Raw genomic sequence first — 12,837 nt, forward strand, 5'->3', positions numbered from 1 at the left:
AAGTCTGTTGGAGGCAGCTTTGATTCATTAACCTATTCGTTTTGAAACGTATACCTGTTATTGAACTTATATTAACTTAGTTTCATGCATCATGGGCCACAAAAAAATAGTCAACATAGATAGCTGTGTGGATGATGGCAAATGCATATTGAATTTCCCAAAGATATCTGCTCTTTTATTTCCAGAATATATGGGTGGGAGACAGTGTTATGTTTATTGTCTGTTTTTTTTCCACACTCTAAAAACAGCTTAGTTGAAAACAACACAATTTGTGTTATTTCTGGGACAACACACAAAATGAGGTGTCCTTAACTACAGACTGTTGTTCTACGACAATACATTTTGTGTTAGTTTAAACGTGTTTTGTCCCTTTTATTTATTTAACACAAAACCAATTACACATAAATTTAACTTGAAATAACTTGAAAATAATGTAAGTATTCACACATTATTCCATATAACTGCTGCACTGTAAAATATACAATCTTTGTTAAAAACAACACAGTCTGCCTGAACACAACTCTGTCTTGTTTATGTAACTCAACCTGTTCCTGTAGGCCTGTGTGTCCTTTTTATGTATTTAAGACAAATTAACACAAAATTACCCATATACCCGATTTCACAGACCAGGCTTAGGGCTAGTCCCAGACTAAAATGAATGTGTGACCTGTCTAAACTGAATGAAACTTGCCCAAAAATATCTTAAAATATATCAGTGCCATTGTTTTGTCACAAGATGGTCACCAGTAATGTATTCTTCTAGGGCATTTTTATAAAAGCGACATACATATCTTAATTCAACCAAGGCATAGTCCTTGCTTAAGATAAAATGTGTCTTTGAAACCGGGCCATAATGTGTTGTAAAAATGTTGAAATTCCCTAAAACAAAACCACACTTTTATTTAACACATGTCCAAATACATAGTTGACATGTACAAGTTGAAATCCATCCATCAATGAATCATTTGTTAAGTATTTTGAGCATTTTGAGGTGTGTCTTGAAAAAACAGTTCCTGGAACGGTTGCTGAAGCTGAACAGCAGTATAATACGAACCAGCTCCTTTTCAGACGGATTTGAATCTTCTCCATGATGTCACTGTAAATCATCAGCATTGAGATGTTTCATTCTGCCATATCGAACAAGTCCAAGCGAATAGCAAAATGATCTGTGTCATTGTAAAGTTCTTTCTTATAAGAGTGCAGTGCAGTATACATCTATGGGTTTATATTGTATGTATAATCATCTTCGCTTCTTGTTTAATCACCACCGGAAAACATCACAGGAACAAACAGAATGACATCTATAATTCAGAAAACGGAAACTTTCATTTCAGCCTTGACAGAAAAAGATTTGTTAGATAAAAACCTGATCTGGACTGCAGAACACAAACCAGCTGCAATAAAAAGAGACCCTGCACAGACATGTAGGCTATGAAATTTGGTATCACCAAAGCAATGCACTGTTGAATTCTTGAAATTTAAAGGGCGTCACAATTGGAGTCCTGGTGAACACGGGAGAGTGAACTTGTCATATTTCTTTTAGAAATCTCTTGACTATCCGGTAGAGCAGAAACTATATACTTAAAAAGATTAAGTGATACAATTCATAAGATGCATGTTTTTCAGTTCAATGCTAATAAAAAATAACTTTACAGACAAATATGCAATGTTATTAATACAAATATTTTTCATTATTCAAGAGGTGATGTCTTCGATTCAAGCATCCTGCAATGTTTAGCTTACAGATAAGAAAGAGAATGTTTGAAGTCGTTACAAATCAAACAAGGTTTTCCAACCAGACTAGTTGTATGACTTTTAACTGCTTCACAATGTCGTGGAAGTCTTTTAAATGGATTTTAAATGGTTCTATAAAGAACCTTAAACGTTTGAAAAAACGTTTTGTTCTTAAATGGAAAACGAGGAAGAAAGAAAGAAAGAAAGAAAGAAAGAAAGAAAGAAAGAAAGAGAAACCGTGTTTTTCCTTTGGCACCTTTAGTTTAAAGAGTAGATCGTGTTTCTCAACTTTACATCAATACACAGAGCAGTAATAGCAAAAAATTACATTTAGATTCTGTTTATCCAGCAAATAAAGCTTCTACATTGTACGGATTGAGTTGTCTTTTTCAATGTCTTATGACAGGCTTAAATTGAAAATAAATATACTGTATATATTATTGGTTAGAAAATAAAAAATGAAGAAAGAAATAAATAAAGGTAAAACAAAATTTTCCACTTCTTAATTTTGAAAACATGTTATCATTACGTTTCTCTTTTCTCAATAGCTCCTTTATCACCAGTCAAACAACAAAAGCTGTCAATCCTTCAGCCCATATATACAGTTCAATGGTATGAGATTCAGTTAACTAGCAGAACTTAAACCTTTTGAAGAATCAATGAAGTCTTTGTTTCATTACTTCCTCCTCGGTATTTATGGTGCAATTTACATGTATCTACCTTTAGCACTGAGATGTAGAACTATTCTTATGACAATAAATACAATCTCCCATGCCATTACTCATTCCTTTCTAAAATTAACATATGATTTTACTGTGTTAAACGTACTGCATATAGTTAAAAAACTTTTGGCCATCATCCACTAGTAGAGTCAGGATCTTTAAAGTCAAGAAAAACCCAAATCAAAATTTGAAGACAAGTCATTTTTATTGGCAGATTTGCTAAATTTAAATTTGGCGGTATGGCTCTGTTCTAAATTCCCCATCCTTCTCATGAGCTCCATGAAAAGTGAGACAGGGAAGCAGCAGCAGCATCTGGGGTGACCAGTTTAGCTGGGAGAGCAGCTCAACCCCCCTCAGAACAGACAGGCAACAATGACAACAGAGTGCCATTGATTAAGTAAAACACTAGTTAAAACACTAGTTAGATTCTAGCAAACGTCTTTGTAAGTCAAACAAATGATTGATGGTTTAAAAATGTGGCTTAAAACACACCTCTATAAAAAGTTTTTCGATATTTGACTTTTTTATAGTGTTCAAACTTTGTGCTTTTTGTTTTAATTGTCTTATTTTATTATAAATTGCTCTGAAGCACTTTGAGATTTTCTTGAAATGTAAAGTGCTTTATAAATAAAATGTACTACATTTATGCAATTGGCAGACGCTGTTATCCAAAGCGACTTACATTTCTGAAGCAAAGTTCACAGTAGGGAAGGAAGTAGGCAGGTACCGTCGAACATTCAAAAAAGCAATAACATGGAAGTAAAAGGCCCGCAGCCACACGAAAGTAAAAGGCAGGCAGCCACCTCACGGTCGACTGCCGGCAAACAAACTTAAACATGTCCGGGCCTGGTCCTCTCTCGTCGTACACTCTGCCGCTCGTCCTTTTATGCTTCCGATCTCCACCGTGAGAAATACGGAGCCGGTGCAACGCGCAGCTAACACTCGCATCACCGGCCCAGAGTCATTCCCTCACGGCTCCCGTCCCGCCTTGCTAGTCACTATTTCATTGTATAATACATTTGTTTCTGACTATGTGCAATCTCCTGGGCTCAAACCCATGAGCTTGACATTGCTAGGGCCATGCTCTAACCACTGAGCCACATGAAAGCTGAAAAAATGTACTATCAGTATAAATTTAAATAATGACCTTTAGCATAGGATCAAATGTCTCAAATTTGGTTGAGAAGTTGGTTCTTAAAGTCACTGTGAAATAAAATTAAAATGCCTATTCTTTCATGAAATATTGTGGCATTTATTGTAAATACTTTATCTGTCATTCTGTTTTTAAAATGCATGTGCCCTCTTAATCTTTTTCAATCTTTTTATGAAAATGCACTTCCTTCCTGTAATCGATCTTAAATGATATGTTACAAAAATAACGTTACAAAAATAACGTTACAAAACCTAAGTATTTTTTGTGATTTTGGCCAGAATCTTTTTTAATCTGTCTATACCGTGGCCGCTAGGTGTCACCGCGCTGATACAGAAGAAAACACATGCAAACACAAAAAAAACACAAGCAAATTCAGAAAGCATGTTCAATAGTTTGGCGACACATGCCCTGAAAATACTCGAAACACAAATAAATTTACATATTGTACTGTTAGATGAATTGTATAATTATCAAAGTACCAAATGTTAACTTAAATACATTTATTTTAAATGTCCTTTACATTCAGAGGTCATACAGTATTTTGCTGTAAGAAAATAAAGAGTAAAAACCTAAGAGCTTAAGTTTCTCAATGAATCTGTGCATGTGGTTGGGTTGTTATTACTTTGCAGGTTACAACATAAGTTTATCACCATAATTTCATGAAACTACGTCAACATCAGACTGTGGTTTGGGAGGGTGCGTCTCACTCCGTTGCATCATCTTCGGTCTGCAGAGGGTGTTGAGCATACCCGTCCAGCTGTTCCTCATGGAATCATGGAAAATACTCGAAACACAAACAAACACAGAAACGCGCTGCAAGCTGCACGGACGACAACGGAAGTGTTTCCGGGGGACCGCAAAATCTGATGCACCTGATTGGGACGCGCTTCATTTTGACTGTTCAAATTCTTTAGTGGAGTTCTCAGCCACATTGACTATGTCGACTAGAATAAGTTGACAAGTTTTTAATCCTTTTTTTTTAAACTTTTTTATAGTGACGTTTGTTTAAGTAAGTCAAGCAGCTACTATGTCTCATAGTTTTTGTTAAACTGTTCAAATCGACAGGCTAATAATATCCTACGGACCTACGTAAAGAAAGTTAAAATAAAGTTATAAAGCAATTACCTTCAATGTGGCTGACAACTCCACTAACGAATTTGAACAGTCAAAATGAAGCGCGTCCCAATCAGGTGCATCAGATTTTGCGGTCCCCCGGAAACACTTCCGTTGTCGTCTGTGCAGCTGGCAGCGTGTTTCATTGTTTGTTTGTGTTTCGAGTATTTGCAGGGCATGTGTCGCCAAACTAATGAAGAAGCTTTCGGAGTTTGCTTGTGTTTTTTTGTTTTTTATATGTGTTTTCTTCTGTTGCAGCGCAGTGACACCTAGCTGCCACCGTACTCTTCCCTCAAGTAGAAAGGATGGGCATGTTAGAACAAAGGTGTCCTGAAATTTCATCCGTCAGATTGTCCTACCGGGCTTGCAAAAATCCTTACCGGGTGCGTTGAATTCCCCCACAGGAACTTGTTTCAGTTCAGTTCCAATTCATTCAGGTTCTCGTCTGAATTGTTCCCGGATGTCTTCGTCCCTATGTCATACTATGTAAATGTCAACCTTAAAGCTGCAGTATGTAACCTTGGTATTTGACCACAAGAGGGCGCATTTCCAACAATAACAAAGGCGAAGCTTGATGACGCTATGAAGCAGGTGACGATGGGAGATGTCGTTTTAAATGCGTTTTCGCTATAGCGATGTATCTAAATTGGATAAACGAATCATGATCACGGATGAGGTAATTTATTTGTTTTTGTATTACCTGTATATCTGATCGTATTATTTTATGTCATCATAATTAATGAACTGCAAGGAACGTGAAATGTTATACTATATTATCCCGTTACAACTTACAGCTATTTGTTAAATGATTTGTTGGGTTAATGTTGTGCAGTGTTACGTGTTTATGGTTAATGCCGTGTTGTTTAACGTGCTCAAACCAATCGTTCTAAAATAAATAATTGATTTGCTTACCTGTCTATCAATACACTCGCGAGAGCAGAGTCTCTGTCAAGTCCAAGATTGTCGCGCAGCGCATTTGACCATGTGATATTCTGGTCTACACCGGAACAAAGTATAGAGCGGACATTGCGTCACTGAGAGGCGACATTTCTTTTCCGGGACGGCCAGTTATTTAAAATCGGAATTTCTCTGAAATAAAAAATCTTTAGAGACTTTTGAAATATTGTAAGTACACAACTGGAGGAAATATATCACACTGTGCAAGTTATTTTCTGAAATTTTATTACAAAATTATTACATACTGGAGCTTTAACTGGAACAAGGGGTCTTAAAAATGTTGATTTTACATTTAAACTCAAACAATTTTGTATTAATACTGCCACCTCGCGGTCGTCAAAATCAATAGCTAGCGAGTGAAGATCTGGTGCGTGAAGATCTGGCGCATCACCTGCATTTTATTGGGTTTATTAAAGAAAAGTTAGACTATTTGCAAATGGCTAATTGCAAGAACATCCAACAAAGCGTATTTTCATGTCTAGGCATGACATGAACCTGAACAAGAATGTGTGTACATTCTCAAATAGGAAGGGCTTTATCTTTAAACGTATATTTAAATTTAAATGTAAAAAAGCAGTAACTTAAATCAGCTGATCCAGATACACGGATCATCAAGAATATATGTTTTCAAAACATCCATCGAAGGTCTTTTATTTTAAAGTTTTGTTGTTGCGCATGCGCACACTACTGTAAACAATCGGGTGACGGCTCATCCGATTTGAGTCTAGCAGACTAGACACGAGGAACAGATGGGCGAAAGGTAGAAGAAACGGATTTAAAAAATGGTATCAATAGGTAAAACATTAGTGTGTTTCTTGTCTTTTTGGAAGTCATTTAATTCTCAACGTCATCAATGCACATAAAGAGCGCTGGTTTGTTGATACAGCAACAGATTTACGACTGAACCGATGCTTTGCTCACTGTGTAATGTTAACGTACATCAAATCTCAGTTGTGCGCATTTCCAAATATTAAGATCGTTGCATTGTGTGTTATATAGTTGCATATCTCACCTCTTTTAATAAATATCTACAGGTGAAGTGCTCTGTCTTTTGTTGGTCGCGATATTGTGGGGAGGCACGAACCCGTTTCTGAAAAAGGGAACGGAGGGCATTGAACAAGTTCAGAGAGGAAACAAGCTCCTCCAATTTTTGGCAGAGGTCAAATTCTTGTGTTTGAATTTCAAGGTATGATTTTTAATAGTTTTTGCATCCTTAAAAGCTTTAAACGTTAGTTTAATGTAGCTAATATCGTTTCCATCATAGTATCTTGTGCCTTTCATATTGAACCAAAGTGGATCGTTAGTGTTCTACTTCACTCTTGCTTCTACCGGTAAGACAACTTTAATATAATATAAAGAGCGAATAGTCAGTTGTGCATTGTTAGACATCACTCTTGGTTACTACTGTACATTAACCACTATTAGTTGTTTCTTTTATTATTGCTGTTTTTTTGTAGATCTTTCTCTAGCTGTGCCCATGGTGAACTCACTCACCTTTCTGTTCACACTGCTAATGGGCAAATGGCTGGGAGAAGAGTTTGGAGGTAAAAGTAAGTGTCCTGTGGGTTAGTAACAGAACTTACCTTTTTTATAATGCTGCTGAACATGAGTTTTACTTTCTGTCATCGTGCAGGAGCTGTGCTGGGGATGTTACTCACCATGACTGGAGTGACTGTGTGTGTCCTGAGTTCTGTCTCTCAGACAGACATAAAGGAGCTGCGCAACACAAGTGACCACTAGAACAACAACTGCTGGACAAGATGAATGTAGAGGCAGATGGACCTCGACTTTGGACCGTGCTATGTTGTTGTGTCTCACACTAACATTGTCTGTCAACTATGTAACACTATACGTGCTATTTCGTTTTTAATATGTGCTGTGAACTTTTGCCAAGACAAGGAAACTGTTTTAAAGGATTTTACATCTGTATTCAGTGAGTGTTTTTGCACTTTAATCTCACCTGTTGAAAGAGTATAGTTTTGTACTGTGATTTTAAAAAAGCCCATTTTAAGTGGATGTGTATTGAGGAAAGAAGAAAATAAATTTACATATTGTACTGTTAGATGAATTGTATAATTATCAAAGTACCAAATGTTAACTTAAATACATTTATTTTAAATGTCCTTTACATTCAGAGGTCATACAGTATTTTGCTGTAAGAAAATAAAGAGTAAAAACCTAAGAGCTTAAGTTTCTCAATGAATCTGTGCATGTGGTTGGGTTGTTATTACTTTGCAGGTTACAACATAAGTTTATCACCATAATTACATGAAACTACGTCAACATCAGACTGTGGTTTGGGAGGGTGCGTCTCACTCCGTTGCATCATCTTCGGTCTGCAGAGGGTGTTGAGCATACCCGTCCAGCTGTTCCTCATGGAATCTACCAGCCTGATACACAAGACCAAGTCAAGGTTTTTGGATGAGAAATGTTTATATGTCATTTTTGTAATGGCTAAAAATAACATGATAGGGTTGTAACGTGTAATGCTTGCTTTATTGAACTATAAAAAATGTCTTACAAGTTTTAAAAATTATTTTAGAGTTGATTGTCTGTATTCATTTTCATATATAATGTTTACAGCTGTCTGCAACTCATAGACTAACAAGTTCTTGCTGTGTTTTTTCATTTTGTTGGTCAGAGAGTGATGATGATCTTGATGATCTTGAAGATCTTGAATCTCGTCTAGTTGACTATTTAAAAACAAAACTCTCACGATTATAATGTATTTTACTAATGGCACTGATCACAGATGGCAAACAATCAAAAAAATCTGCCATATTACTATTAATATAACATTGTATAATATAAATTCATTAGAAACAAAAAACATTATTTTAAAACAAAATACATCCGAAACAGCAAGCATCTCACCCTTTCATGTTTTCTGGATGTATATCCTAGCTGGGTCTCTCTTTCAGACACACTGAGCTCTTTCTCTCCGTTCACATTGAGATGAGGTGATGATGGATGTCCTTCAGGAGAATGCATCTGTAATAGAGCAAATAGTAAGTTCATGATTGAGCCATCTGCTAAATTAGGTCAAGATGTCATTCTTCAAATGTGTCTATCATGCACACTCACATGATTTATATCGGCTGTTTGAAATGGATCTCTTTCATAAAGCTCCTCATCCTTCACAGTTTCTGGTGCTCTCTGAAATAAGAAACATTTGGGTTGTAGGAAAGGAGTTGAAATGAGAGGATTGGTGAGGAAAGGAAATTACAGAAAAAGAAAGGAGTACCTGGTCAACCGGCAACTCTACAGCTGTGTTTTCATCTTCTGGAACCTCCTCAGCACCTCGAACCTCCTCCCTCATACTGTTATCAGAGGCTTTAAACACACTGGGCTCATCTACACACATTTTTCATATATGCATAGATATGTAAACACACTTTTCCAAACACCTACACATGTTATACACTCAATACAGTGCTTGTCAGTGTTTGTATGTAGGAGGCCACCTGTTGGAGCTCTTGGTGGGTTTCTTGATGTTGGAGGGTGTCTGCGGACTCTCACAGGTCTGGCGTAGAAAACAGAGTTCTCGTCTTTATCCCCTTTCCGTCCTTTCCTTTTAACAGGGTGAGGGGGGCTTTTTCTTTCTGCCTCATCTCCTGTGGACCTGACACGCCTACTCTCTCTCTGAACATAGAATATATTGTATTAAATAGATGAATCAATACAAAGGTGCATGAATAAAAAAACACTGACACAGTCTGTGAAATTAACATACCAATTATACCTGAATATTTATATTTTACCTCAGGTGACTCCAAGAGGGTGGAGTCACTGTGGCTGTCCTGAGGAAACATCTTCCTACCCTGAGTGACATCATCACAACAGAACATCTCGATTTCAGACCACAGGTTAAAACCACCATAGTTTACAACGTACTTTAAAAAAATATATATATTTGTCTGAGACTCTTACCAGAACAAAAAATGTCTATTTCTCGTACTAAATTATATTAAATTTTTACCTCCATGTTTCTCTTTTGCCCTCTGTCTCCTGCATAATATCTACAGTGAGAAAAAATTGTTGGTAAACATTGGTTAACTTATATTTCTTTAAAACAAACAAATTAGTACTTAGTTGTACAACATTTGTATGATAAATTGTGTTTGTCCTCATCTTTTTTACTTGCTTTGGATGAATAGAATAATTAATTAAATAAAAAATAAATAAATAATTCACCTATCTGCACTGCTGCCCATTGCTTTGTTCAGTAGAATCTCCACATAGGGAAGTTTCTTGAACTTCTCTGTTCCCACGGCAACGTAGCACTGCCCACTCTCCAGCTCTTCTGTGGAGGTCACTGTGATTCCCTCCACAGTACAAAGTCTGAGAGGTTAAAGGTGAAATGTTATTAGGAAAGTCTGTGAAACAGCTCAGCTGCCCATTAGAAGGTCCTTATTGATGCATAATGAATTGTTCTCCAAAATTTGACAAACAAATACCTGCGCACAGCTCCTGTGCGAAGCATTGCTTTTTCAGAAATAAGCCTCAGTATTTGCTCTAGATTCTTTTGCAAGTGGCGGGAAATGATGAGACGCATGGCAGGACTGAGGATATCTCCGTTCCTAAAAACACTACAGAGACGGATGCGACAAGAGACAGAGAAACACAAGGGAGAATGTGTTTGTGTGGAAGACGAGACGTGTTTGTACTGCTGTGTAGAGTGAGTTCTCACTGTATGATGCAGGGAAGAATGATGACCTTCCTCCATTTTGCAGAAACATTAAGCCTAAATGTTTTAGTCTGTGGAAAGATTTATATATTATTAAATGTTAAATATGTGTACTGTATTTTGTTCACAGCACTGCTTTCTAAACATGCCCTAACAAGCTCTCTGATAACATTAATGGCCGGCTATTGTTGGAAGGCACTATGACACATCCCCTTCTTTCCACAATGACACACACACACAAAACCATAAATACGCCTCGGCTAAGCATCCACAGCAACAAAACACGCAAACAAAACACAACACTTTGAAAAAATCTGGTATGATTTTTCATACCTAGTTATAGCAACACAAACTTTAGACTGCTGCAAACATGTGACTGAAAGCTTCATAGAACAGATCCAACTTTTCAACAAAATATAAAAATTGTAAAGGGTAATGAAATTGCAATGAGGTACCTGTTCTGCAGCTCTGCACGTTGGAGATTTCTTCACTCCTGCATTCAGATAACTAGTAAAACGAGAAACAGCAGGTTGAATTGATTTGGCTTTCAGTAACAATATTAATCCGAAAGCAAAAAGAATATGAATAATAATAATAAAAATGACATAATGTGAAACCTGCATATGAAGTGATCACAAATAAACACAGACGTTTACAAAAAAGACTGTTAAGTCAGATGAACGATGTCCATATGAACTATACTTATCATTTTGGCAAGACGACTGTATAAATATGAGGGTAATTTACTTCAAACCTCCACAAAAAGAACCAATAAACTAATCAAAATAAATACATGGCAATAAAAAAATCAATCATACCGTTTTATATAAATAGTCTGAAAATGCCATTTGTATTGCTACTTTATTAAATTTTTTGCTACTTTAGTTGAGTTCATCTTCGACATCTCGTATTGTTTTAATTCTCCTAGTTCAGATTACTTTAAATGTGAATTTGGATAACTTTGTTTTCATTTCTCATTTTAAGAACAAACAAAATGATTGACATTATTGCTCAAACAGTGATTACTTTAGATTATTTCCATCTAATTCACACTTACTCCAGTTTCTTAAATCGCTCAAACCCTGCTGCCACATACTGTGCACCCTGTTGAATGTCAGTGAGACCAGAGATCCTGTGACCGCAGCGTGGCGTGTAGAGCGTTCTAACAGCCAAAGGTGCTCCAATATTGAGAGTGATGTCATTAAGCAACGCATCCATGGTGGAAATTTGCTTTTGATTTACAACAAATCTTCTTCCTGAAAGACATTAACACATATGAAATGCGATGTGCTTTCTACTGAGATTGAATCTGCAAATGATACCTTAATGTTGTGGAGATTTTTTGTGTGGAAAAAACATAGTAGTATATCCATGTGGCACATCCCTGTACTATTATATATAGTAGTACTATTATAGTAGTTGTGCAACTAAACAAACCATCAAAAATCACTGGTTCAGAACTTGATCTAACCTGAATAGAAAGGATCTCCATTCCTGTAAACAACCACACTCTTGACTGGAGGCAGGTGGCTAGTCACACTTGTTGAGGCCATGACCCTAAACCAGCCACATTAACACACACCTGTAAAATCAGCACAAACAACTCACAGTAACCCATAAATAATTACACACACTTTTACAAATAAAGCTGTGAAAAAACACAGATTCAACTCTTTCCATCACCACTGAGACGCTCACGACTGACAAACTCACAAGCTATTTCACTTACATCTCATAGACATATTCATATGCATATGTAAATTTACACACACTCACAATAATACTTACAGTAGGAAGCTTATGTTCACCTGGATGTTACCTGGATCAAAACTCTGGCTCAATTATTTCCAATTGTAGTGGTTTGGAATTATAAATTATTTTAATGGTAAAATGCAGTCTGTGTGGGAGAGTGCCAAATACCACTCAAACACCTCGCACAGACTCTCTCCCTCTCTCACACACACACTGGTGTGTTTCCTGGTTGCCATGGAAGCATTACTAACTATAGTGGCAGTCTTTGTGGGTCAAACACAAGAGAGGGTTAGACAGAGGGCAACAGAAAATCCTTAAAAGTAAGATATTATTTGGTCAATTTTATTAAATTTTCCATTCCTGAAGACATTAAAAATAATTGTGCTGAACCACAAAAAGGACCACAGATTGGAATTTTCAGGATTGTGCATACATTTAACTGATGTCTGTGAGTGCATGAGTTATGGGGTTGTTTATGTCTTCTGAGAATTAAACCTTTTCATCACCAGAGATAGAGAGAACAAAAACATCACATATCAAGAGCCACAGGGATATAAAAAACTTTCTGAGGAAGACAAAAAGTCATTTGATTTATTCAGTTCTTGAAATAATACTTATTTACAACAGTACTCTAAAAGCCCATGCAGTGTCAGCACATAGTCTTCTTAACAGTTTCGTTTGGAACTCCAAGTAATTTGGTCATGAAGTTTGGTGGTTTA

General features: G+C 36.5%; 2 protein-coding genes across 4 annotated transcripts; one reads left to right on the forward strand and one right to left on the reverse strand.

The window, feature by feature from the left end:
* Window positions 1-6,332: 6,332 nt before the first annotated feature.
* tmem234 (transmembrane protein 234) lies at window positions 6,333-7,861 on the forward strand. Its single transcript, XM_056760630.1, has 5 exons — window positions 6,333-6,474; window positions 6,714-6,865; window positions 6,944-7,010; window positions 7,137-7,229; window positions 7,313-7,861. The coding sequence occupies exons 1-5, from the start codon at window positions 6,462-6,464 to the stop codon at window positions 7,417-7,419; spliced, it is 432 nt and encodes a 143-aa protein (XP_056616608.1). The 5' UTR covers window positions 6,333-6,461; the 3' UTR covers window positions 7,420-7,861.
* Window positions 7,862-7,932: 71 nt separating this feature from the next.
* dcdc2b (doublecortin domain containing 2B) lies at window positions 7,933-12,281 on the reverse strand. Of its 3 annotated transcripts, none has more exons than XM_056760611.1 (15): window positions 12,155-12,281; window positions 11,838-11,948; window positions 11,424-11,622; window positions 10,822-10,873; window positions 10,370-10,437; window positions 10,137-10,268; window positions 9,874-10,020; window positions 9,659-9,698; window positions 9,441-9,500; window positions 9,144-9,321; window positions 8,924-9,033; window positions 8,764-8,835; window positions 8,554-8,670; window positions 8,286-8,372; window positions 7,992-8,069 (listed from the first exon to the last, which is right to left on the reverse strand). In XM_056760611.1, exons 2-15 carry the CDS (start codon window positions 11,917-11,919, stop codon window positions 7,992-7,994), a joined length of 1,422 nt encoding a protein of 473 aa, XP_056616589.1. In that variant the 5' UTR covers window positions 11,920-11,948; window positions 12,155-12,281. The 3 variants fall into 3 exon arrangements, with proteins under 3 accessions (XP_056616591.1, XP_056616589.1, XP_056616590.1); XM_056760612.1 differs by having other exon boundaries at window positions 11,838-11,923; window positions 12,155-12,243; XM_056760613.1 differs by lacking the exon at window positions 8,286-8,372 and having other exon boundaries at window positions 7,933-8,069.
* Between the last annotated feature and the right edge of the window lie 556 nt (window positions 12,282-12,837).

Source organism: Triplophysa dalaica, chromosome 11 (assembly GCF_015846415.1).
Source record: "Triplophysa dalaica isolate WHDGS20190420 chromosome 11, ASM1584641v1, whole genome shotgun sequence".
Classification (NCBI taxonomy): domain Eukaryota; kingdom Metazoa; phylum Chordata; class Actinopteri; order Cypriniformes; family Nemacheilidae; genus Triplophysa; species Triplophysa dalaica.

Bases quoted from the DNA above. Each gene is read 5' to 3' on its own strand.
- tmem234 (XM_056760630.1), top strand. The intron at 7,011-7,136 runs GTAAGACAACTT...GTTTTTTTGTAG, and splicing joins CTTCACTCTTGCTTCTACCG to ATCTTTCTCTAGCTGTGCCC. The intron at 7,230-7,312 runs GTAAGTGTCCTG...GTCATCGTGCAG, and splicing joins AGAAGAGTTTGGAGGTAAAA to GAGCTGTGCTGGGGATGTTA.
- dcdc2b (XM_056760611.1), bottom strand. From the start codon at position 11,919: ATGGCCTCAACAAGTGTGACTAGCCACCTGCCTCCAGTCAAGAGTGTG. The intron at 9,699-9,873 runs GTGAATTATTTA...TTCTCACTGTAG, and splicing joins ATGGGCAGCAGTGCAGATAG to ATATTATGCAGGAGACAGAG. The intron at 8,070-8,285 runs GTTAGTCTATGA...CTTGTGTATCAG, and splicing joins AAAAAACACAGCAAGAACTT to GCTGGTAGATTCCATGAGGA.